At 40.4% G+C, this 23,130-nt stretch overlaps 1 protein-coding gene across 2 annotated transcripts in view; it reads left to right on the top strand.

Annotated features, from left to right (window-relative positions):
• Positions 1–23,130, top strand: part of LOC119890736 (frizzled-3-like) — a 33,727-nt gene continuing 10,597 nt past the window's right edge. Inside the window, exons 1-4 of one of the 2 annotated variants that reach the window (XM_038702119.1) lie at positions 1–126; positions 1,220–2,113; positions 21,032–21,228; positions 22,823–23,125. In XM_038702119.1, the coding sequence (XP_038558047.1) occupies positions 1,802–2,113; positions 21,032–21,228; positions 22,823–23,125 (812 nt within the window). In that variant the 5' untranslated portion in view covers positions 1–126; positions 1,220–1,801. Of the gene's footprint in view, positions 127–215; positions 389–1,219; positions 2,114–21,031; positions 21,229–22,822; positions 23,126–23,130 lie in introns of those variants that run through there. The other variant, XM_038702120.1, reaches the window with a different exon arrangement.

Genomic DNA, 23,130 nt, shown 5'->3' with positions numbered 1-23,130 from the left:
GAGGAATCCGCGGGCACGATGTGTCGGCTGCACGCTGCGGGCAACCAGCTGCAAATAGTGGAACAACGACGTGCTGCAGTGAGAGAAGCCGAGCAGCGCCCAAGACGCTCGTTAGCCTCACACAAGGTAACGCATTTACGATTAACGTTAGACAGGAACTATGCTATTCATTTAAATCACTGTTGTCGGCAAGCCAGACAGACAGACACGCTTTAAGGGAATCGCATGTGCACAAATAGCGCGCTGTTGGGCTGAAGACGCTGCGGTGACAAACAGCAGCCCCTAAGATTGATACGCTCTCGGTCAGTTCCTGGCGTGTCACCGTGTTTGAGTGTTGCTTCAGTGCAGCGAAGATGCCTCACTGAAGCCTAACGTTACCTTAAAAAAGGTTTGTGCGGTTTTAAACTAGCCTCCTCAATACAGACCTAAACAACGTGACATGTAACGTAACCCGGCGGACTGTTAACGTTACAGAGGTGTTCAGTACAATTTAAGGTTAATATCAGTTTAACGTTAAGGCTAGCTAGCTTTCTGCGTTATTCGGGTTTCACGCAAGTTAGCGCATTTGTAACGGTCGCAGTTTGACGCAGGTGTTAAATTACAACTCTATCAATTTAATTTCAACAGCACCACTACCCTGGCTTATTTATAAAGTTTACTGCGCACTCAACCATAAACACACCGAGTCGCAGAGTGTGAAACATCGCAGGGTAACGCTACTGTTTCCCGGCCAACCTCACATAAACATGAGAGTGGGGGAGTGTCTGAGCGTCCGCAGGTGTAACGTTCATGTTAACGTCTTGAAACAGGCACTAGTTGTCGTGGTTTTGCTTTGAGCATGTTTTCAGTAGCCTGCGACATAAACTGTGCGTGACCCTGCTGACACAACGCTCATATAGATGAAGATAAAATGACATTATTGCTCATTAGTATTTCCCCCCTAAAGTACACACGGTCAAGGTCTTTTCTAAATGCCCAGTTAGCACCTAATGGGCTGGTGTAGATTTCATCAGATATTTTAATCCTGACTTGTACAGAGACAAGGGTGTGGCTGATCAGAGACTAGACCAGCTATACAGAACAACCTTACTGTAAGCGAGCCCACTCTGCTTGTTTTGTCCTTCTTGTTTGTGTTTTTAAACCTGCAGGACTGGCTTGATGGATCCACTCCAAGGTGGCAATTAAATGTAAAAGACATGATTTTTGTCTTGTCTTGCAGAGGAACCAGTGAAATCATTTGAAGGACAACTGCATATTATGGGCTCAGCTTCATATGTGTCTTTGCAACATCACTGAAAATAGCGTGAGAGGAGACAAAAACAAATAGAGTGGAAGAAAGAGACCTTCAGCAACCCAGAGGGGGCCTCCAGCAGATGGCCGATGGTGGAGCTGCTCTCTCAGGGACATGCTTTCAGTTTAAGGATGGAACAAGGTGAATCATTCCTTGACCAGCGGAGGAAGCTCAGTCAAATCTAATAATGTTTTATAAATGAGGAACAATTCAGTACATTTAAAAAGCACAGTACAAGAAAAGAAAATACTACAATGGCTGGTGAATTCACAAATTCACAAAGGGCAGCTCCATTCATGGCCAACAGATGAATTGGGACCCCACCACATGTGTAGATCAGGGTACATATACAGAGCGTACCTGGCATGTGGATTTCTTCCATTTGACTCCACTACTCACACAAAAAGTGGACTCAATTGCGTCTAATGTTTAGAAGCCTTAAAAAAAAAAAAACAGTTATCTAGTGTTTGTCTGGGTGAAGATGACGAGTGTCTGAGCCACTGTGGAGAAATGTTTAACGTTAAGGTGGAACCACCTGTTGGAAGAGGATGTATGAAAGACTGGTTTTCAAAAACTACAACAATGTACTGCACACAACAAGTTCCTGTCCGTGTTTCTTTGCTCCGCATCCCCATCTTCCTACTCGTCTTCTCCCTGGTGACACCTGCTCTGTCCATTCATATGGAGTTCATAGAGAGCCACAGTGAGTTCAGCTGTGAGCCCATCAGACTGAGAATGTGCCAGGACCTGCCTTATAACACCACCTTTATGCCCAATTTACTGAATCACTACGACCAGCAAACAGCTGCACTAGCCATGGAGGTAAGATATATGTGTGTGTGTGTGTGTGTGTGTGTGAGAGAGAGAGAGAGAGAGATACTGCACATGGGGGAATTTGCTTGCTGCAGCCATGAATAAGACAAATGTGGTATTGCATACTGTTCCAAAAAATGCATTGTAAAGCGTTGAACTGTATTGTGGTGAGTTTTAAAGTATTGGCAAGACTCAAACGTTAAGTCACCACTTGCAGCAAATGTATATGCATAAGTCTTCATCTTGGTGACAAGGTGCAGAAATTGTAAACTACAAAACGACAAGGACAAAAGAACTTTACGTACAGTGTAAAGAGATGGTGTCAGACACTAGGATGGCTCAGATATGATGGTTCATATCTACATAGCACTCTGCAACCTATCAACTAGAAAATCACCCCTATCTGTACACGGAGATGGTTTGCACAGAAACAATGGAGAGGCCTTGTTTTTACACCTAGAGAGAAAGGGAGTGGTTGATTTTTTTTCTTCTTTTTAAAAAAAAAATAATGCCCCAAAACACATAATCTGCACACTGTAGGACAGCAAATTGGATACACGGAGCCACACTTGAGTGAAGTGACATTCACACAGGCATGGCATATCAAAGAATAAGTAGGAGCTGGTTGAGAAAAGGTGATAGCCGATCTACGCTGCTCACGTTACATCTCCATCTTCTCACTAAATGTTACTGTTCAATGTCGACATAGATGAATGTGTATGTACTCAGTCTCAGGCGCTCATCAGCTTTTCTTGAATGTGAATAGTAGCTGACAGAAATAAGGTGCTGTCTGAGCAGCAGCAACAAGATACGTTTTAAAGCAGAAAGCAAGTAGGTGATTATGTGACTGATAACTTCCAGGAAAATGTTTATTAGTGTAAGGCCAGCAGAAACCTCTGGGTTTAAAAAGTGAAGCCAATGCAGAAGTTCCTAAAACCTGATTAATTTATTTTTTTTTTTTTTTCTAATGGCCTACAATTCACTTCTGTGGTGACCTGTTAGGTGACCCTCACCAGCTACATCCTCCCGTTCAAATATGTTCACTTATAGCTCTGAAAAAACAAAATGGTGACAGTCAATTTGCCAAACTCGAGGCTTCAAAACGGTAGTCCACAACCCAATGGATGACGTCACAGTGGCTATGTCCACTGTCTATGGTGTAAGAGCATTGGTTTTAAGCAAAAAAAATGTGGGGGGGGGGTGCTGTGTTACACACTGTCTGAGAGTGCAATACTAGACACACACTATCCATCTATATCATGTTACCTCTCTTTCCAACCCTTTGTTATTCCGCGGAGAGGGAGGAAGCGCAGAGCGAGGTGTTGCTCAATAACTAGACAGTAATTAAGGCCCAGTTTGTTTTGGTGTCTTCATCCATCCAGATGTCTGTAGGTCTCAGTCCCTCTACACATGCTGATTGACGTGGTTCAACCCATGTTTTGGCTACCATGTATAAACTGTGGCTTATACTTTGAGGAACAGGGAAGGATAACAAATACACTCCGTTGAATTAAATTGGCCTCCAGCTGTTCATAGTTGGCATATTAATTTACAGCCGTTGAAAAGCTGTGCGTGTTTAATCTTAGGGGATTTTTATTTTTAGTTCATGTTTAGTTGATATTTTCCCATGTCAAAAGCAGATGAATGTCAGCCAAAAGAATAAGCCAAAAGCCTCTATGATGCTCCCTGAATATTTATTAACAGAACGGGATTTCTAGCATTTTCTCATGTCAGAATGTGCAGTGCAGGAGGCTGTCATGATCAGACGCTCATTTTCCCCCCGTCTGAAAATAGAGGAATTAAAGAAAACAGCTTTACTTCGGGTTGACAGCTGTGCAGTTTGAATTTGCTCTGTATGTTTTGAATGGATGATAACACTCACTGAGTCATAGGATTCATTCTGCACATTAAGGACCATGCAAATATTCAAATCAAGCCAGTTTCCCAGTGGCATGTCAAAACACGCAGTGTCAGGGATTGTAAGCGTCTGTTGTTGAACTTGATTTGACCTAGATGAAGAAGTAGCCAAGTAACTGACACCTTCAGTCCCTCCAGTCATAAGAGACATCTTTCTGAAGATGGTAGCAACATGAGTCCTGTTAGTTTTCCTCCCCTGGTCTACTTTGACCGGGCATGGTAGTCCTAGTGGGAACCCTGGAGGAAATTTAATAATATCTCTCATGGGGCAGTGACTGCATAATACCGTTTGTGTGTGTGTGTGTGTGTGTAAATGTTCACAGAGCTATACATGCATATGCTTGAAATAATAGTGTTACAAGGTTCCACATTTAGTTTCACTTGTTACTTTAGTGAACAGACTAGACTTAAGACTAAGTTATTGTGGTGTTGTCCTGTGTAAAGTATATAGAATATCAAGATTTAGCTTTTATATTTATCTTTACACAGAAAGATAACATTGCTGTTTAATAAACATAATGTATGACAGGTATTGTCTTTAGGAAAGTATATGAAGTTGACATGTACTGAAAAACCAATCAATAGGACATTCAAATGATTTTTAAAAAGGAACACATCATTTGTAATTAATTCTGCAGATTGTCACATGTATCAGTTGAACCCTCCTAAAATAGGACCTGTGATCCGTAGCAGCTGTACAGCAGCTCAGCTGAGCTAACATCTGGATGCTCTTTTTTTAAACAAATCAACCTCACAAAAGTGGGTTTTGGCACTCTGTGCTCCTATGTGTTTAACAGGAGTTACTGAGGTTTGGTAAATAGATAGATAAAGTAATAGCAAGTGATGTTTGTGTGACCATTCATGATGAACAATTTCGTTCATCTCTGTCAAACTACGTCAAACAGTTGTTTGGTTAGTGTACCAACATTATAGCTTAAATCCTTGCATAGGTTCAGATCCGCAGTTCTGGTTTCAAAGATGCCCTACAAAAGAGGATAGCTTTTTGAATACCAAAGTCTTTCACCAAGTGACAGTTGAGTTTTTTTAGAAACATCACTTTGTGTATGTGTGTGTGCGCTCTTTGGGGGATTTTACTACTTGTAACAAAATGTAAAATAAACAACTGCTGCCAAATCAGCGTGAAGTATTTCAGATGCCTTAACAAAACTGGAGCCATTGTCAACAGCTGTTTTAGTCACTTTTTGTGTCATATCACATGATGAATGTTTGCTCTGCATCAGTGGCAAAGCTTTCGTGTCTTGGCTTTCATGCAAAGTAGATAGATCATTTTAGTGAGCTGTCACCTTAATTTTTTTGTGAGTTATCTTCAAATCATAGGTTGAAAGATTTTCAAACCCTGGATTCAGAAACATTTTTTAAACCCTGCTCTGTTTTGAATAATGTGGGGATGTGCCCTCGGCGAGTCCTCAGTTTTGACTGAATTGGAAATTTTGCCTTTCCTCCTTTTCTTAGATGTCAAGCTAAGCCAAAAATGGATTATCCCTGAGTGTGTGTGCACGATTAACATACTAGGCCACATTTATTTTGTGTTTGAGTGACAAGCTCAAGGTACAGAGCGGTATTGCTATTGTGTGTAACTGCTTGGCTGAGGGCTAACTGTACACTTTGTGTGTGTGTGTGTGTGTGTGTGTGTGTGTCTACTAGTGAGTGAGTGACAGCGGAGGGTAACGGTGCCAGCTGTCATCTCTCACTAGTGCTAACTAGCTGCTAATCTCTCTCTCAGTCCCACAATGAAGACATTGATTCCCATAGACCAACCGCCACCCCATCTGCCACAACAGTCAATTAAACCTGAGGGGAGAGGGTGAGACAGACTGAAATATAAGAGGGGGAAGTGGAAGAGAGGGGAGATTCATTTAGAATGGGAGATTGTGTGACTAGTGAAATGATGTGTGTGTGTGTGTGTGTGTGTGTGTGTGTGTTAGGAATATGACCTGTACTGTCCATCTGCCACAGCATGTTATGGTCCCCAGAGGATGTACTGTAGGTTGTGATAAACTTTCAGGTTTATGCATGTTAGACTCAGAGATTTAGGAGATTTAGACATATGACATCATTGGGATTGTGTGTCTGCACCATAGACTGTATATAAAGATGGACAGCACGTCTCCATTTCCTACCACTGTACAAAAATGAAGCCAAAATATCACAGATAAGGGTGCTGCCATCTTCCACTGGTGATTCAATCACAAGCAGGGCTCAGCACTGAAGCTTTTGTTGGTGTAATGTAGGTGAGAAAGAGGGTATTCTCTGCCAGTAATCATCTAAGATATCCAAGTTATGTCTCCTGACTGATTTGAGGTTAAAGTAATTTCATACAATCATTTAAATCAATAAGGCAAAAATAACAACATAGTCTGAGCATCGGTTCTACAGTCTTCCAAATCAGTTGAGTCAAAGTTCTAAATTCTCCATTTTCCTAGGTGTTTGTTGTTGGATTTATATCATATAGAAACATCCATTATTTAACATCTCAAGTCTGCAAATCCAAACACCTGTACTGTCTAATAGGATGTGGAGCTAATATCTTTTTTTTGTTTGTTTGTTTTTTTTATCAATGACTAATTTCCATTAAGCTGTTTTAGTTCCAGGGTCCGGGTATTGTGCAGGCGGGGTCACTGTCATGGCTTACTGGGACACTCACTGTTATTAGTAACACCTGTGTTTTTCCTGCTATGACGAGTCACAATTTCTGATGTAAAAAGTCCTATTACTTTATATAAACATATACTATAATAACACCTTATTGCATCATAGTAACTTGATTATGGTTCTGTTTTCAGTAGGTTTTTTTCCTCAGGTTATGGGGTACATGGCACAAAGTTTAAAAAAAAAGTACACAGCAGAAGGGTATTCTGTGCTGACGTCATACCTCATTGAGTTTGACCGGCTCAATCTTTGTCATTTGGATCCTGGGGTGAAAGAGATTAGAAAGCCCCTTTCTAATGGTCAGTTAAAGAAAGGCTCATTTGTGTACAATAGAGCACACTGTTTGTAAAGCAAATAGCCAGCAACCCTAGCTCTGAATGAAGATCTAGAGTCTCCACATTTACATGCCCTCAAAATCAGGTTATTGGGACAAATCAAGTTTAGACAGAGAATTTGTCCATTTGTCCTGATTACTATAAAACGCACCTTTACATGCACCCGATCAGGAAACACTGATTCCCAGATTTTGAAAGCAATGCTGACAATTTAAGTGTATGAGTGATATAAGATGCTGCAGCCTGCATCTGAAATTTATAGTCTATCTAGTTATTTATTTATATATGATATATACATATCATTGTTTTAATAAACAAAGACGCACTGCTACATGGAATTATGTTTTCTTTCTGTCTACCACATCGCTGTCACAAAAACTCAGTTGCATGTCTACATAACCAAGGCTTCTCCAACAGAAAGCTGTATTTGCTGGGTTTGTCATGATCTCTTACCTTGAATAATGAAACTAGATTTGTTATATACATTTAGAAAATGAAGTAGCTACAGAAAGGTGGCAGTAACCTCAGTACTTAAGTGCATGCAAACACACTCAGGCCTTTTTCCATTCATTGAGAAGGGTTTCTACATTCTCCACATTTTCAGTGTAGGAGTTGGAGGCTCTTACCAACATCTTAGAATCAATCGAGCACAAGTTATTAAGCCAGTTGTTAATGCTCTAAATGCACATTTGCTTAAATGCGGCAATAGAGTTTTGTCCCCAAGGAGTCACCCCACTGAGAATAATAAACCCTGAGGTAATGCTTTCTTTCTTCAGGTTTCTTACTGATAGTTGTTTTTTGGTTAGGGAGTTCACAATCTCTTATGTGGTTTGCTCACTGATGCTTATTTTTTAGTGATGCCATGCGGACCTCTTCAAATTGTCTTCAAAGACTTATATATTAGACTTATATTACAAAAGTAATTTCTTATATTTGTCTATGGTCTTATTAAAGCACATTACTGCAGTCATGTGGCCTGTTGTGGGCCCCATGTCATAGTTCAAAAAACAGTATAATAGAATATGATGAATTGACAGGCAGGCAGTTGCATACTTAATCACTGTATGAAGGCACTAATGAGCTTTTGTTATCCCACAAGACCACCCGTGTTTTCTAACTCTTGTCTACTCCAGAAAAAGAGGGTGGAAGGGAGTAGGTTTTTTTTATTTTTTTAATGTACTATTAATAATGTACTTGCCAACATTGGCATAAAAATTGCTTTTCTTATTTAAAACATTAAAATTTCAGATAATTTTATATGTTATCATACTGAGAGAATAATGTAAATAACTTTGTTTAAGAAAGTGAAGATTTTGCTGGTATTTGAGTTGCTGAGGTAGATTAATTTGTGGGTCACAAAGAGAACAGGAGGGAAGTGTGAAAAGAATAAAATGTTTGGGGCAATTGAACAGAAAGAATGTCAGAGACTAAGTAGAGGGAAATACTGACAGAGTGACAGGTTGTGTAAAGTCTTTAGACCCTACTGTGTCCGGTGTTTGTGTTTCTCTCAGTATGGGGTCCTGTCCTTCAAAACGAGACTGCTCTGTTTAAGAAGGGCCACCCTGGGGCCACCAGGTCCCAACAACAGAGAGAGTTTGTGTGTGCCAAATCTGGAGAGATTGAGGCTTGTTGTGCTTAAGTGTAGTCTGTTGTGTTTTTTTCTTTGTGTGTGTGTGTGTGTGTGAATACGAAAAAGAGAATTATCTTTTATAGAAGTGTGTGTTTGAGTGTGTGATGGCTTGGTTGTGTTTGTGCTGGGTTTTGTGTATGTGTGCTCATGGTGTTCAGTGCATCTGAAGAGGCTGATTACCCTATTCACTCTGGCAGAGACAGACAGGTCCTCATTCAGTTTAAAAGTTCCTGTTTATTTCAGTCAACCTCTTGATTATCCTGCTTATTCCGACAGTCTATTGAAGCTGCCAGCCTAAATGAAGCAATCATTTATTTATGCACAGAACAAAGGCACTGCCTGGTGCTGTTTTTTGGCAGACTGTTCCCATCAGCATAGCTGCCACCGCTGCTTATCCAGACGCACAATGCCAAATAAAGAGGGATTTGAAGAAAGATTGGAGAGATTGGCTATTGCTCAAATACTGCTCTGAAGCTCACTGTAGATATAGTACCACAGGCTTCCATGAAAATATAAAGCTGTGGTGTGTGTCGCTTGAATTCCACGACTCAGTAAAATCTTTCTTTGTGTTCTGGTTAGGGTTGTGCAATATTACGATATTAGATCGTGAATGATTGAAATGTCTTTACGATCTGCTTTTTCAGAGAGATTGTTACATTGCACGTTTTGTCAGTTTTAGTTCTAGGGCTGATTCATGGAGTTTGCTGCTAGACAGATAGTGTTACTTGTTGCTAAAGTAACCGCTAACTGCAGCTAATTAGCTTAGTTAGCCGTGCAACACTGGTCATAGCTGACTCAGCCTAAACTGAGAGCTTGGAGCACCTGGGGAGTGTGTTACTGTTTACACCTCTACTCAAGCACTGGAGGTTTTCAGTCTGGGATGATGGCAGGGAGCAGCAGAACCGGAGCCAAGCAAGCGGCCAACGCAACCACGTTTAGCTGCCTCCGAATGAACGCGGCAATGAATGGGACCGAACACAGGGACCAACAGGGAATACAGTACCAAGTTGATTTACAGATCTATTTTGTTCTTGAAAGACAAATACATTTACTTTTTGATAAACTGCTAACTGTATCTGTGGCTAGTTAGCTTGGTTAGCCAAGCAGCTAGCTGTCCTATTAGCTGACTCAGCCCTGTGTTGTCAAGAGCCAAACCTGGCAAGAAAACCACCTCAGTACTGTATTCCCTATCGTCAAACTGGCTGCTGTCGGTCTTGGAGGCTGTTTCCGGTCCCGGTCCTGCCACAGTGTTCACTTAGTGAGAGCTGGAACCAGTCTACACAGAGGGTTAGGCGTGGGGGGGGCATACCGTACATTAAGTGATATAAAACAGAACAACCAGCAAATCCTCACGTTTGAAAAGCTGCTACCAGCGAATTCTGGTCTGTTGGTGTGGAGCCACGCAGTGTTCTGCTCTGATAAAACACGTAAATATAGGTTATCCATGTCTTATGGTCTTAATCTGAACCCATGACCCAGCCTGGGCACAGTATGTGTATGTCTAGTGAGAGACGTTTAACCCTCAGTGTTAAGCCCAACTACACTCACTCACTCACTCACTCACATATCATTGATCCCCTTGTCACGCAAAGCCACTCAACACAAGGCAGCTTTAACATTTTCAGCATACAGCAGGTCAGGACCAACGTTGGCATGAAGAGCTCTAACACTACTAATTTTGCGGTTATTGAGACCTGTATCTCTCATCTAAAACCCACCCAAAATAGCTTGCATATTTATGCATACAGTCACGTGGTTTTTTTAACAATTCAAGTCGGTGCCAACACTGAGAACAGTTAGACTGTGTTTGGTTTTGATTTTAGAAAATAAGGTTGCTTATATTGCTTTTCCTGACAACCCTGCATGGTCTGCAAATAATTTTATTCTGTGCAAATTTTTAGCAATTTCTCCATAGTTTGGTAAAATGGAAGAATATGTTCACTTGTTACCAGGTGGTGAGTTGCTCTACTGCATGTGGCACACTTATGTACATCTATTTCCTATCTATTCCTCCCAACACTGGCCCAACTCCAGCATCCCACTCACTCTGTGAATCACCCAATTAGTCAAGTCACCCTTCTCTCCCTCTCAACTTCCAGAATCTATTAGTGATTTATGCACATTTCACCTCGATCTACACTGTACACAGCATGTCTCCAAAACACTGATCATCCACTCAATATAGCTGCTCCTTTTATATTATCATTATTGTTCAGATTTCTGTGATTATTAATTGTTTGTAACAGATGAAAGAGGTCAAATATACCATCAGGAAAAGAAGCAGTTTGCATTCCCTTTTCCTCCTGAGCTATGGTTTAATGTTAGACACACAGGATATATACTGCACACTAAATAGACAGCATGTTAATGGAGGAAATGGCCAGAGATGGTCAAAGCTGGTGTTGGGGTGGTGTTAAGGGTTTACGAACAAACTTGAGATGTGTGGTATAATTGCAATCTGAAAAAGGATATACTCCAGGAACCTGAATAATGGATTTATAAGATAATATATATGTATAATTTCAAATTTATTGGTTTCTGTAGGTTATCAGTTTACAAAATACTAACCTCAAATGCTTGAAATAGCTGGTTTTTGTCTTACAGTAACACAGCGTGTATGTAAGTGGTAAGCAGATGGATATGCACAGGCAGCTGGGGTGGTGTTCGGACGTGTGTGGGTGCCATCTGATTCAGCTCCATTGTCATACTTTTGGCTCCTCATCTACAACTCTATCATTTCATTTGACCTTCTCTCTTACGCCTCTCAGTTTTCTTTTACTCTCACTTTCACACTTTGTCTGTGCCAGTCTTTGTGCTTTTGGGTGCATGTGTGTCTGCACACACGCATGTGCCTTGCCCTGTTATCCTCAGTGAGACCTGTCCCTGTGAGAGTCCCCACATCACCTGTTGCCATGGTAGATAAATAGGAAGAGAAAGAAGGGGAGGAATGGAGAGAGACAGACAGGCAGGGGAGGGGAGGAAAATTGGATGATGAGTGCATGTTCTGGACTAAACCGAGGAGGAGGAGGGGCTGGTAATAAAAAGGAAACGAAGGAAATGAGAGATTCATACTCATTTGTCTTGGAAGATGAGAAGAGTAATAGAAAGTCTGTATAATCTGTGATATTAGTAGTCAAAGCTGTGTAATCATGAAAAAACATGGTGTAGTTGAAGAATATAATGTCTCTCCACCCACACCAGTGACAAGACAGGCTTACATTGTTGTTGTTCCATCATATCAGTCAATCCACAATTTTTGTTTTGTTCATTGTCCTTGGGGAAAGACCAGCATGATGGAGAAAGATATAATTTAAAGCAATTTCATTTTATTATAGATGATTGACAGTCTCTTCTTAACTTACATTTATATTCTAATTACAATTTACCGTTCTTGCACCTGATTGGATGAATGAATTGCTATATGTTACCAGGCCGAGTATTTCCAGATTTAAATCTCATTGGGGAAACTGAGCTTGTGAGAGATCTAGTGTGGCTCTGTTAGGCTAGAAATACAGTAAACCGTGGCTGTTTGCATGTTTGAGATAATAAAAAATATATATATATTGCGAATAAGCACTCCTCAAAAATGACAATAATGCAGGGGGAAATAAGGTTCAAATTGAAGGGCTTGATAAGCAGATAAGTGATGAAAGGAAATGGGGCTGAAGCAGAAAGTCTGAAGACATGATTGAGTGTGTTGAGAAACAAAACAAATGGGAAAACAAATGTAAAATGCATGTTGATAGGTTGTATTAAGAATTATTTGCAAAAAAATATTAAGTAGATAATATAAGTTGGGTGAGTGAAAAGACAACAAGGGATGAAGGCTGTGGAGAGACGGAATATGTTGATGGTGTTGCTAAATAGTTTTTGTCAAACATGAAATGACGGGATAAAGAAGTAGGGGAAGTCAATGAATGCTGATGTTGGAAGAGAAAGAAGAGAAGGAGATGTGGAGGAGGAGGAGGACAAGTGCATGTCAGCGTAATTGCCAGTAGTAAATGGGAGGCAAGGAAAATGAGAGATGAATACAGGAGAAAGAAGAGAGGAGGAGGGGATGTGAACGTGAAGGGGAATGCCATTAACGGCTTTGTCCGGTCCTCCCGACTGAACGATGGATGGACACGGATAAACGAACAACTGAATGAAAGAGGGAGAGAGTGTGAGAGAAGGGTGCCCCTTTCTTAACTGTCTTTTCAGAGATTAGGGAGGAGAGCATCGTGGTCTGTTCAGTGCATCTATTCAAGGCCAAAGCCTGTCTCTCATAAGCGCGTGAGAAGAGAGAAGAGGCAGGCACATAGCCAGAAAGAGAGAGAGTATGTGTGTCTTGCGGTGTGAATTTCTCTATGAACACATTTTCATGTGTACATTATGCAGCGAGAGAGTAGAAAATGTTGCTAGAGATTAAATCCAACCAGTAAAAGTGGAGAAGAGTGAGGCAGCAGCAAGAAAATAGTGGGACGCTTTAGAGTATAAAATAGAGAATAGGGTGTAAGCTGGTGCAAGGAGAGGGAGATGGAGGGATCATGTAATTGTTGATTGCATGATTGTGAACTGAAACGATACACATTCTCTTAGGCTGTAGAAAGAGAGCGAGTGTAATTGGCTCTAATGTATAGATGCAATTAAGGAGGATGCAGTTAATAGTTTGAGTGCAAGGAGGAAAAAATAGAGGGATCGAGTTGCAGTAGAGAGGCAAAAATGAATATTATTATAGTTTCTGCCGATTCGAGGATTTAGTTGTAATAGCTTGTGGAGAAGGAATGTTGACGGGATGTTATATTGTAGCTAGCTAGTGAAGGTAGAGCTGATGTGCTCTGACAGCATTTGGGCTTCAGGGCCCAAAGACTGATTTTAGAGTGAGCTATGGTGTGTATGGTGAGATGGCCCAAGAGGAAGTAAAAGAGAGAGAGAGAGAGAGCCTGTGAGGGTGTGTTCAGATGGATCTTTGCCAAGGTTTAGTAGCAAAAAGGCAGATTTTTCTTTCTCGTATAAGTTCCTCCTTATCTGTCAGAAAGGGGTGCAGGAAATAGTACATTGCATCTATCAGTGCATTAAAAGATCAACATTTAACATGCGGGTTCAAGGGACTGAGGTTACTCATGTGTTACTTGATGGACAAGAGTCACATAAATGTCCCATGAAAACACTTATCAGCAAAACATACAGGCTGGGATTTCCTTAATTTAAAAAAATACTTATAACCTTGAATATTGATTTTCATTGAGGTTTATAGCAGTTTAGATGGTCTGGGTGCTATTTGAGGGAGCTCTGCATCTTGAGTGAGGGCTGAAAGCTCCCTAAAGAGTACTTAACAATCAAAAACAACAAAAGTCAAATCACTGATGAGCCCTTTGGTGGCGACAGACGGCATCACGACATGTGGAAATCCAAGACCAGATAAGATGTTGTGCATTTGATATTTGATAAATGTTGAACATCAGAACACATAGTTTTTTAAGCAGACATTGCTGCCAATTCAGGAGCTGTTTCTTTGGAGGCTTAGACCCAGCAGCCTGTCACCTTGATCTGACTACAGCACAAAGCTGGTGACAGTTTCAGGAAGTGTGTGTATGTGTGTGCATGTGTCCCCGTCTCAGGTTCTCACACTCTAAACACTCTTTCCGATCCATTTGACTCCCTAATCCACCAAGAAACCACCACCCTTTTCCCAATTCCACTCCAGTTTTTCTCCCTTTTTCCTCATACCCTTGACAATTTGTATGAGTTTCTGCAGACTTGGCTAAGTGGATTTTCTACAACCCTTCTAAGCACCAAACCATGCACACACACACACAAACCCCACTGGCTGAACAGACTACTCAAAGATATTACGAATACTCAAAATCCCATATAAGTTTTCCTGTTTTGGATCCACATCAATGAAACCTCACCCTATTCTTACCTCCAAGAAAGGGGAGAGGCAAGGAGGAAGGAAGGGAGGGAGAGTAAAACTGGAATAAAAGGAGGAGTGGAGCAATACAAAATGCACTTAGTTTTATTATTAGTTGGAGCTGTTAGACTCTTAGGGTGTTAACACTGCCATCAATGTATTTTGTGGTTAGGCCAACTTTGATAACACTGTGGGCAGATCTATTGACTGTTAAAGTCGTAAGTTGCAAACCATTTAACGAAGACACTTGAAAATTGCATAGATACCACTTATTTGTGTAAATGTTTTATTAACGTGTAACAAGTAAAGCATTTTTCCAGCTTAATACGGTTAGCTGATGACTGCAGTCTATGTGTTGTACAACAGTGCTCTGTTGCATTTTCACCATTTATTATGTTTTAATCAGCCAACACACCACTAAACAGGACACTTGGAGAGGAAACAGTTTATTTAACCAGAAAAGCATTCAGAAAAGTTTTCACATGCAACACCCCCTGTACTTTTTTATGTGCACTGCGTTCTTTTTGCCAACAACTTTACAGCTGTTATTGGTAGGCTATCTCTGCTTTCCCAAAAGCGTAATTGCTTGCATTACGTGACTGTTAATCTTATGCCTCTTTCTTTCTCTCCCTCTTTCTTTGTTTTTCTTTGTTGGTTTTTTTACTTGAAGTTTTTTTTCTACTACTTTCTCTCTCTTCCCTTGGGTTTCTTTGGAGAGCGGGAGTAAAAAGAAAGAAACTTAATCCCTCCATTGAACAAGAGGTGGACCAGTCAGGGGCTTTTTTTTCTCATTTTCCTGTATGTCAAAAAACCCACCCTGCTTCTCATTCCTCTTCTCATTTCAAATACTCACAATTGCCTGTTCAAACCACACACACACAAATCTTTTATTAGATTTTAAATTAGATTTTTATCCAGCATTGTCTGTTAACCTACCAGTATATTATTGAGTAGTCTATTAGTGGCATCTGTCTGATATTTAGCTGGATAACTATTAGTAGGTAGTTACACCTCATGTATGCCCAGATCAACACAAATTCTTATTATAATGAGAACATACACAGGATGCCTCTTTTATGCTCTTTAATATTACAAAGTTGTGAACATCAGCCTAGTAGTTCTTCTTGTTTTCCTGTCAATCCGTGAGTGCCCATTATTAATGCGAAAATTTAAATGTACAATGCAAATTATGTGGTGATTTGTTTCTAAATATTGTATAGAATAGGTGAAAATAATAGCAATTGTAATATGTTTGATTATAAGGGTATAACTTAATATAATAGGGGAAAAAAACATTATACTACTTGATGGTGTACTTGATGCATAAGGTTTCCCTACACAGCAGTTGAATCAACAGCACTCGTGCTGCAATAAGAGCACTTCTGAATGACGAATTTGTGTGAAATGGTTCTCATAAAGTTGCCAAATGGCTGAGGTCAAGCCACCATTCATACCATTTTAAAGCTATCTGGGGGAGACGTCAAGTTGGAGCATTGCATGATGGTTGGCATTTTGGGAGCATGCGGTTTGCATGATGTAGGTTTAGTTCAGCTACATTTTTTTTTAAACTGTAGTTTTTACCCTATTTTTAGTCTTGTATGTAATGTAGTCCACCACAGTGGCTTGTGCTTAATGACAGCAGAGCCAACAGCAGCCTAAAGACATTTTTACTCAACAGAATTTCTATTCAGGGGCTGTGGACAGTTGTAGCCATGCACAATTAGCATTAGGAACCGTTAACTGTGGGTGTCAGTTTGTTGGCGACGTTGTGAGATGCACCTTTGCATTGTGTTGCCATTTTCACTGATCATCACCAGTCTGTAATTTGTGGTCACTCACTCACTCATGGATGGTAAGTGGAGGTCCATGACTGTGGGCTTGCATGTGGTGAATTACATATTTCTCAGCAAATTAATTTGCTCATCCATGGCAGTGCCTTGCAAATTTGTATTATTTATGCAAGCCAAACTCAGATGAACTGCAGCCATCATTTTAAGGAGTTTTTATTCCAGTAAAACACACAACAACTAATAGTTTCCATTTGGTCATCCATAATAGCTAAGCCCATGTATACTGTAGCTTCACCATATGTGCACTGTGGACCTGCTTGGTTTTATGTTCATTGAGATAAAATTAAAGACATTCCAAAACACAGAGGAAATACATATTTATTGTCTGCCTATATATTAAGTGTTTCCACAAGACATTTAAGGAACGAAAGAAAAACAAGCAGGGAGAAAGACAGATCTGTTGCACGTGGGTGATGCACTACATTTCCTCTGTCTCTTGTATCCTCTTCTCCGCATCCATATCTCCTTCTTCATATTTTAGTAGCAGTCTGAACCCTCAGGCTAGGTTTAGTGTGCTTTTCTGCTTTCCTTTCCCTGTTCTTCTATCACAACTAACTACAAAATGCCAGACAATTCACTCTAGTCATCCTCTGTGGAAAGCTGATTGCCCACCCCCACCCTTTCTCATTGGGTGGCACAGTTAGGCCACTTAATATCAATATTCTCTTTGTGGTAGGAGATGGGGGGGCAATTGCCCTGTCCGTCAGAATAATTGCACACAGATATCTGCACACATGCCCTGACTTGTGCACGCACACAAGCCTTGCATGCTTGCACACTGGAAAACACGATAACTGGGACATACATACACAGAATAGAAGAGCTGTGACACACACACACACACACACACACACACACACACACACACACACACACACACACACACACACACACACACACACACACAAATGCTCGTAACCCCACATGCACAAGAGAAATGGGCAGAATGGGGACAAACAAAGTGGGAGTCACACACACATTCGTTGTAGAGTTAGGATGAGGAGACATAAAGAAAGGCTCCATTCTGCTGGGCACCGAGACACACTCATGCAGAAAGCAGCTACCGCTCTGTTAAGTGTGGCCTTAGGCTCATACCAGCATGAGTGAACGAGGTGGACGAGAGATCATTTTTCAGAGTGATGCCCATATCAGTTTTTCAAAATTGATCCAAATTGTTTGCATCAGACACTTGATAAGAGATTTCAATGATGTGTGTGTTGTTTTGTTGTCTCAATCATACTCATGCTCACACTACACTCTTAAGTCGAGGATGGAGTATTTCTCACACAGATGTAACTCAGATATTGTCACATATAACTGACCTGGACAGTGGTGTTGGATTGCATTAGACTTTCCAGGTGTGCCTAAGAAAGGAACCACTGAGTATGTGTAACACGTATTAATATGCACTCCAAAGAAACAAAAAGACAATAACTAGATTTGTGCAAGCTGAGACTACAGATGCACTGTCACTGTGGGCTCCTCACTGAGAGCTTGCATTGAGCTATATTATTATAGTAATTATAAGATAGTGCTGGTAGCTAGGCATCAAAATTCTCAGGATTTTAACTGGTTTGTGTTAGTACTATTAATAAATCGGGGATTTCATTGGCTTCTTGTGTTTTCCACTCTTCACTGAATTTTAGATCCCAACACATAAATATGAAACATGTTTGATAGATTTGTTAGCATTGTAGCTTGGCCTTACCTCAGCCCTTCCCCTTTTCTTAAGATGATCAGATTTGATTCAGATCAGTCCTATAATCAGGCACAGTCCTGTACAGTTGGCTACTACTAAGGCATCTCAGTGCTTGTGTTTCAGTATTTAACAGCCAAACATAATTATGTATTCAGAATGTTGTGGTTCATTTGCAGGGCACACTGAATAACTGCTCTGTATCATCTTCTCTAATAAAACTGCCAATACTGTGAAATGTGCTCAGAGATTACGCTATAATGAACTCTCCTCATTTTCATTAAGAGGTGAATGTTGAATGAAGTTATTAAACAGTTAAGTTATTTTAGGAATACAGCACATAGCTCATTACTCATTTACTATTCCGTTTACACATAATATATTTAATTGCTTATCTACTCATTGAGATTAGCCCGCAGTGGAAGCCCATGTGGTTCCTGTCTTTCTCTGTCCCTGCACAGTGAAAAGCTTGCGTGTTCATAAACTAGGAATAAAATGCATGCGTTGTAAAATGTGTGAATTATTGAATGAAGCTGAGTTGTGTGTGTGTGTGTGTGTGTGTGTGTGTGTGTGTGTGTGGGCTCACATGTGTTTCTGTGTAATACTCAAAACTATGTCACGCAGCTCATGCACCACTGCACCCATTTACCGGTGGAACGTCTCTGCAATGTGCAGATCTAGACCACAGCAATTGAGAACGATCAAAACATACTCGCAAGGCCCGAGTCCACACAGAAACATGCATAAAGCACACACATGTTCATTGATGCATGGGTAGTTGCACAAATACACTCATACGGTCCATAAGCATATACTGTAGCTTTCGTAGCAAGCAATCAATGTAAGTGCACTGTTTTGTGTCAAATGTACGTACATACACACAAACACCCACACAGTGCAATATTGTATGCGATCTTGTGTGTAGTCTCCAATAATCACTATCATGGTTCTGCTCTGATTTCTCTTTTATCTTGTAAAAGCTGCATTGAAAACTTGCCATTAGTGCAGCCAGATGATATGCTATATATATGAATAGCTGAATAGATGCAGGTCACTTTGCACCCTCACAGCGCACAGTGCATATAAATTAATGTTGCTGGCAGTTGCTGATGTATGAGCACATCAGTGAAATATGTTGAATATATTGGGTGTGTGTGTTGCAGAAAAACAGAAATTGACTCAAATGTTTGTTTGTTTAAGATGTGAGTCTTTCACTTATAATACTGTAAATTATTATTATTATTATTTTTTTAACCTGTCCTGCCCAGGAGCCTGGTATAGAGTATGATGACCTGGATACCATATTATGCCAGACAGATTTTACTTTAACAAGAGAGTATTAATATACTCCTTTGTCTGTTTTATTATTTATTTAATTATGTATTGATTTGTCAGCGGGCCGGACAGGGGGGCAGACACAGGGATGGGGGGGCACAAACAGACAGCACAGAGAAAGGACAAGACCTGTAAGAGAAGGGGGATGGAAGGTGGGGACAACAGGGAAAAGCTGTGGGAAACACCAATTGCAGAAAGCAACGAAACCTGCAATAGAACAGAGAGGGGGGCTTGGGGAGGAGAAAAACAACAACAAACAAACACAAACATACAATAAAAATAATAATAGTAAAAGACAACCAGCCGAACAGCAGCAATAAACAGCTGACATAGTAAGACAACTAAGAGAAAAATGAAAACAAGAAACAGTCCAGCACACTAAATAAGCAACACAGCACAGCCACGAGAGCTGGAATAATAACAATTAATTTAAATAAGTAATAATAATAATAATACTGTAAATTTAAACAAAGACTTTATTTAAGTCTATTTAAATAAGTTCAAAGCAGTTTTCCACCAACCAGTTAAGTCTGTTGGTCTTTTTTTTTTTACTTCAAAACATTTCGCTAGCAACGTTTCTCTTTTCACACGAAGCTCACAAACAGAGAGAGAGATCTGTGAGACACTCAAACTGTTGTACTGTGTACACCTTCCTAAAATTTAGGGCATAATTAAATATGTTGTGCTGTGCTTTTTCAGTATTAAGGACCTAATTTAGTTTATATGGAACAGCAGTTTGTAAAAAAAAATAATAATAATAATTATTACAAATTGATTCACCTGGCATGAGCACAATTAGCCACTACCTAAATGTCACCAACAGAAAGAGGGGTTACACTACTGGCCACACTGCTCGAGTGACCACTGGCCATTGATTGTTGCCTCTGTGTTTTTATATAGAAAAAAGGAGCTCAAACATTATCTGCACTTCAATAGTTGTTGAAGGGTTCACTAAGGGTGCTTTTTGTCCTTTCCATCACTCACATCACTTTTTCCAATTATTATTTGAACTAGCAGCCTGAAGGTCACAAGCCCAACTGTTGTCTGTGGATAGCCTGCTGTTTGTTTGCTCAGTGTATTGACATGGCTCTAGTTCAACCTTCAGAAGATCTGTCTTTGCTGTCCCCTACTTCAAAGGGATTTTGGGTAATATGATTGCTGTTATACATATTTCATGAGCTTCTAAATATTGATGGAATACTTAGTAGCATAAGTTGCAGCAGAGGAGTATGGACACATTTGTCCTCCCTCTGGCACTCCTTCTATCCTGTTTGATGGCTATTGCAGGTTAAATATGAGCTTTCTCAGATGTGCCACTGATAGCAGTTACCTTTTTCGTGTGTGTGTGTGTGTGTTAACATCATGCACACTCCTTCCCACATGCATGACAGATTTAATAACACTGTCGAGCTGCTTTACTCATTTTGTGATATAACACTGGAAAGATGAAATGTGTGGGTGTTCAGAAGAGACTTTTGAGACAACAGTATGATTATGATACGCTATATTGCACAAGCCAGTGCATTCAGGTCATGTCATGTCATAGAGCTTTATGGCAGGTTCAAAATAAATTCATAACTCCCCATTTCCTTTCTCCACAGCCTTTTCATCCTATGGTAAACCTAGTGTGCAGCCCTGACCTGAGGATGTTCCTGTGTGCCCTGTACGCCCCGGTGTGCACTGTGTACGGCCAGGTGTCCATGCCATGTCGATCCCTCTGTCAGCGGGCGAAGGACGAGTGCCACAAAATCATGGAGGTATTTGGAGTAGTCTGGCCAGATGACATGGAGTGTAGCAGGTGTGTATGTTTGTATTACATTTTAAATCAACTCAATACTTGAACATACAACTGGTGTCATCACAAACAGGGTATTGAAGCATCTAATATAAACAATGTTGGTGGTAACGTGTTACAAAGTAAGGCATTACTGTAATCAGATTATCATTAATCGTCGCGTTACTTGTGTACTGGTTCTTCAACTATCCGCATAACGGGAAGAGAGAAATAAATCAAACGTCCCTTTTCGTGTGTGTTTGCGTAACACTTTTCAGGCCCCCTTTTGACTTTAGCGCCAGTTCATGAGGATGCAGTAATGGGAGAGCTGCTAAAGACGTCTTTTGAGGGGTGGAAGTATTGTATTAGTTTCGAGAAAGGACAGCCATACCCTCTAGTGCTGGGCAGTTTTGTGCTGACTCCGATAAGGAACAGGTTGTCTAACAAACAATTTGAGAGACTCCTGCTCATCAGGTATAACCACTTCTTTGAAAAGCATGCCCAGTAAGAGGGAAAAATCTACTTTAATGCCATGGTTCGGCTAGTGAGCTACTCTAAGTTTGTTGTGTGGGTTTGGCCTGTTAAATGCACAGTTCAAATTACATTACATATGCTGTATGTAAGTTTTTCCTTTGAAGTCTCACCATCATCTGATATTGTGATGAGGGCCATTGTCTTATTTTTTTTGTGTATTATTTTCAACAAATTAATATTTGCACTGGTTTAAAGGACAACCTATTTTAAGTTATGTTGTATTGTAATGAGAAAAAAAAAATGGTTCCAATGAAATGCCACTTAAAGTTTTAAGCATTAGGCCTGTAGTACTGTACTGCAGCCTTGTTCTTCTCTTGACAGATGTTGGGCTGATGTTCACAACTTTGTTGTCAACTTTGTAATATTAAAGAGCATAAAAGAGACATCATGTGTATGTTCTCATTATAATAAGAATTTGTGTTGATCTGGGCATATATGAGGTGTAACTTGTTATTTGGCAGTTATTGTGCATCGCAGGTGATGTTACGCAGTAATCCAAAAGTAATGTAAATAAAGTGTAACTAGTTACTTTCAGAAGTGAGTAATCTAGTAAAGTAAGGCATTACTTTTAAAAAAGTAACTAGTAATGTGTAATATATTACCTTTTTTGAGTAACTACCCCAACACTGAATACAGCTGGTAATATTATTCTGGTTGTTTGATTTAGAAAAAAATATGTGTGTGTGTGTGTGTGTGTGTGTGTGTGTGTGTGTGTGTGTGTGTGTGTGTGTGTGTATACATACATATATACACACACACACACACACACACACACACACACACACACACACACACACACACACACACACACACAGATTATTTAACAAGGACTGAGCCGGCAATATGTGTTTAGCATATATCTCAAATGTGCGCTGTTCCTGTGCCTCCTGCTTCTCTTTAAACTCATGCCAACGACATCAAACCAACCTAACTCTAAACCTCAGCATCTTGCCACTGTTCTTACATTTTTTTAACTGTCATCCCTAGTTTCCTCTTCCTTTCTAGCTTCCTATTTTCATCTCTCAGATCAGCTATTATCCTCATATTCTGTCTACATGATCTAACTGTGTAATTACTTTCCTAGGTTCCCAGATTGTGACGAGCCATATCCTCGTCAAGAGGACCTGCTAACAGACTCTGACCCCACTGACCAGTCATCCATGACTGTCCAGAGAGATTACGGTTTCTGGTGCCCCAGGGAGCTCAAGGTTGACCCAGACCTGGGTTATACATTTATGGGCAGGAAGGACTGTTCTGCCCCGTGTCCCTCAATGTTCTTCAACCAGCAGGAGCTGACCTTCATCCGCTATTTCATAGGAGTTGTTTCTATTGTGTGTCTGTCCGCAACGCTCTTCACCTTCCTGACGTTTCTCATTGATGTTACCAGGTTTG

The sequence above is a fragment of the Micropterus salmoides genome, unplaced genomic scaffold (genome assembly GCF_014851395.1).
Source record: "Micropterus salmoides isolate LMB-PRFRI ecotype aquatic unplaced genomic scaffold, ASM1485139v1 Ms_hic_scaffold_6, whole genome shotgun sequence".
NCBI lineage: Eukaryota > Metazoa > Chordata > Actinopteri > Centrarchiformes > Centrarchidae > Micropterus > Micropterus salmoides.
This window is presented reverse-complemented; position numbering and strand designations above follow the sequence as displayed.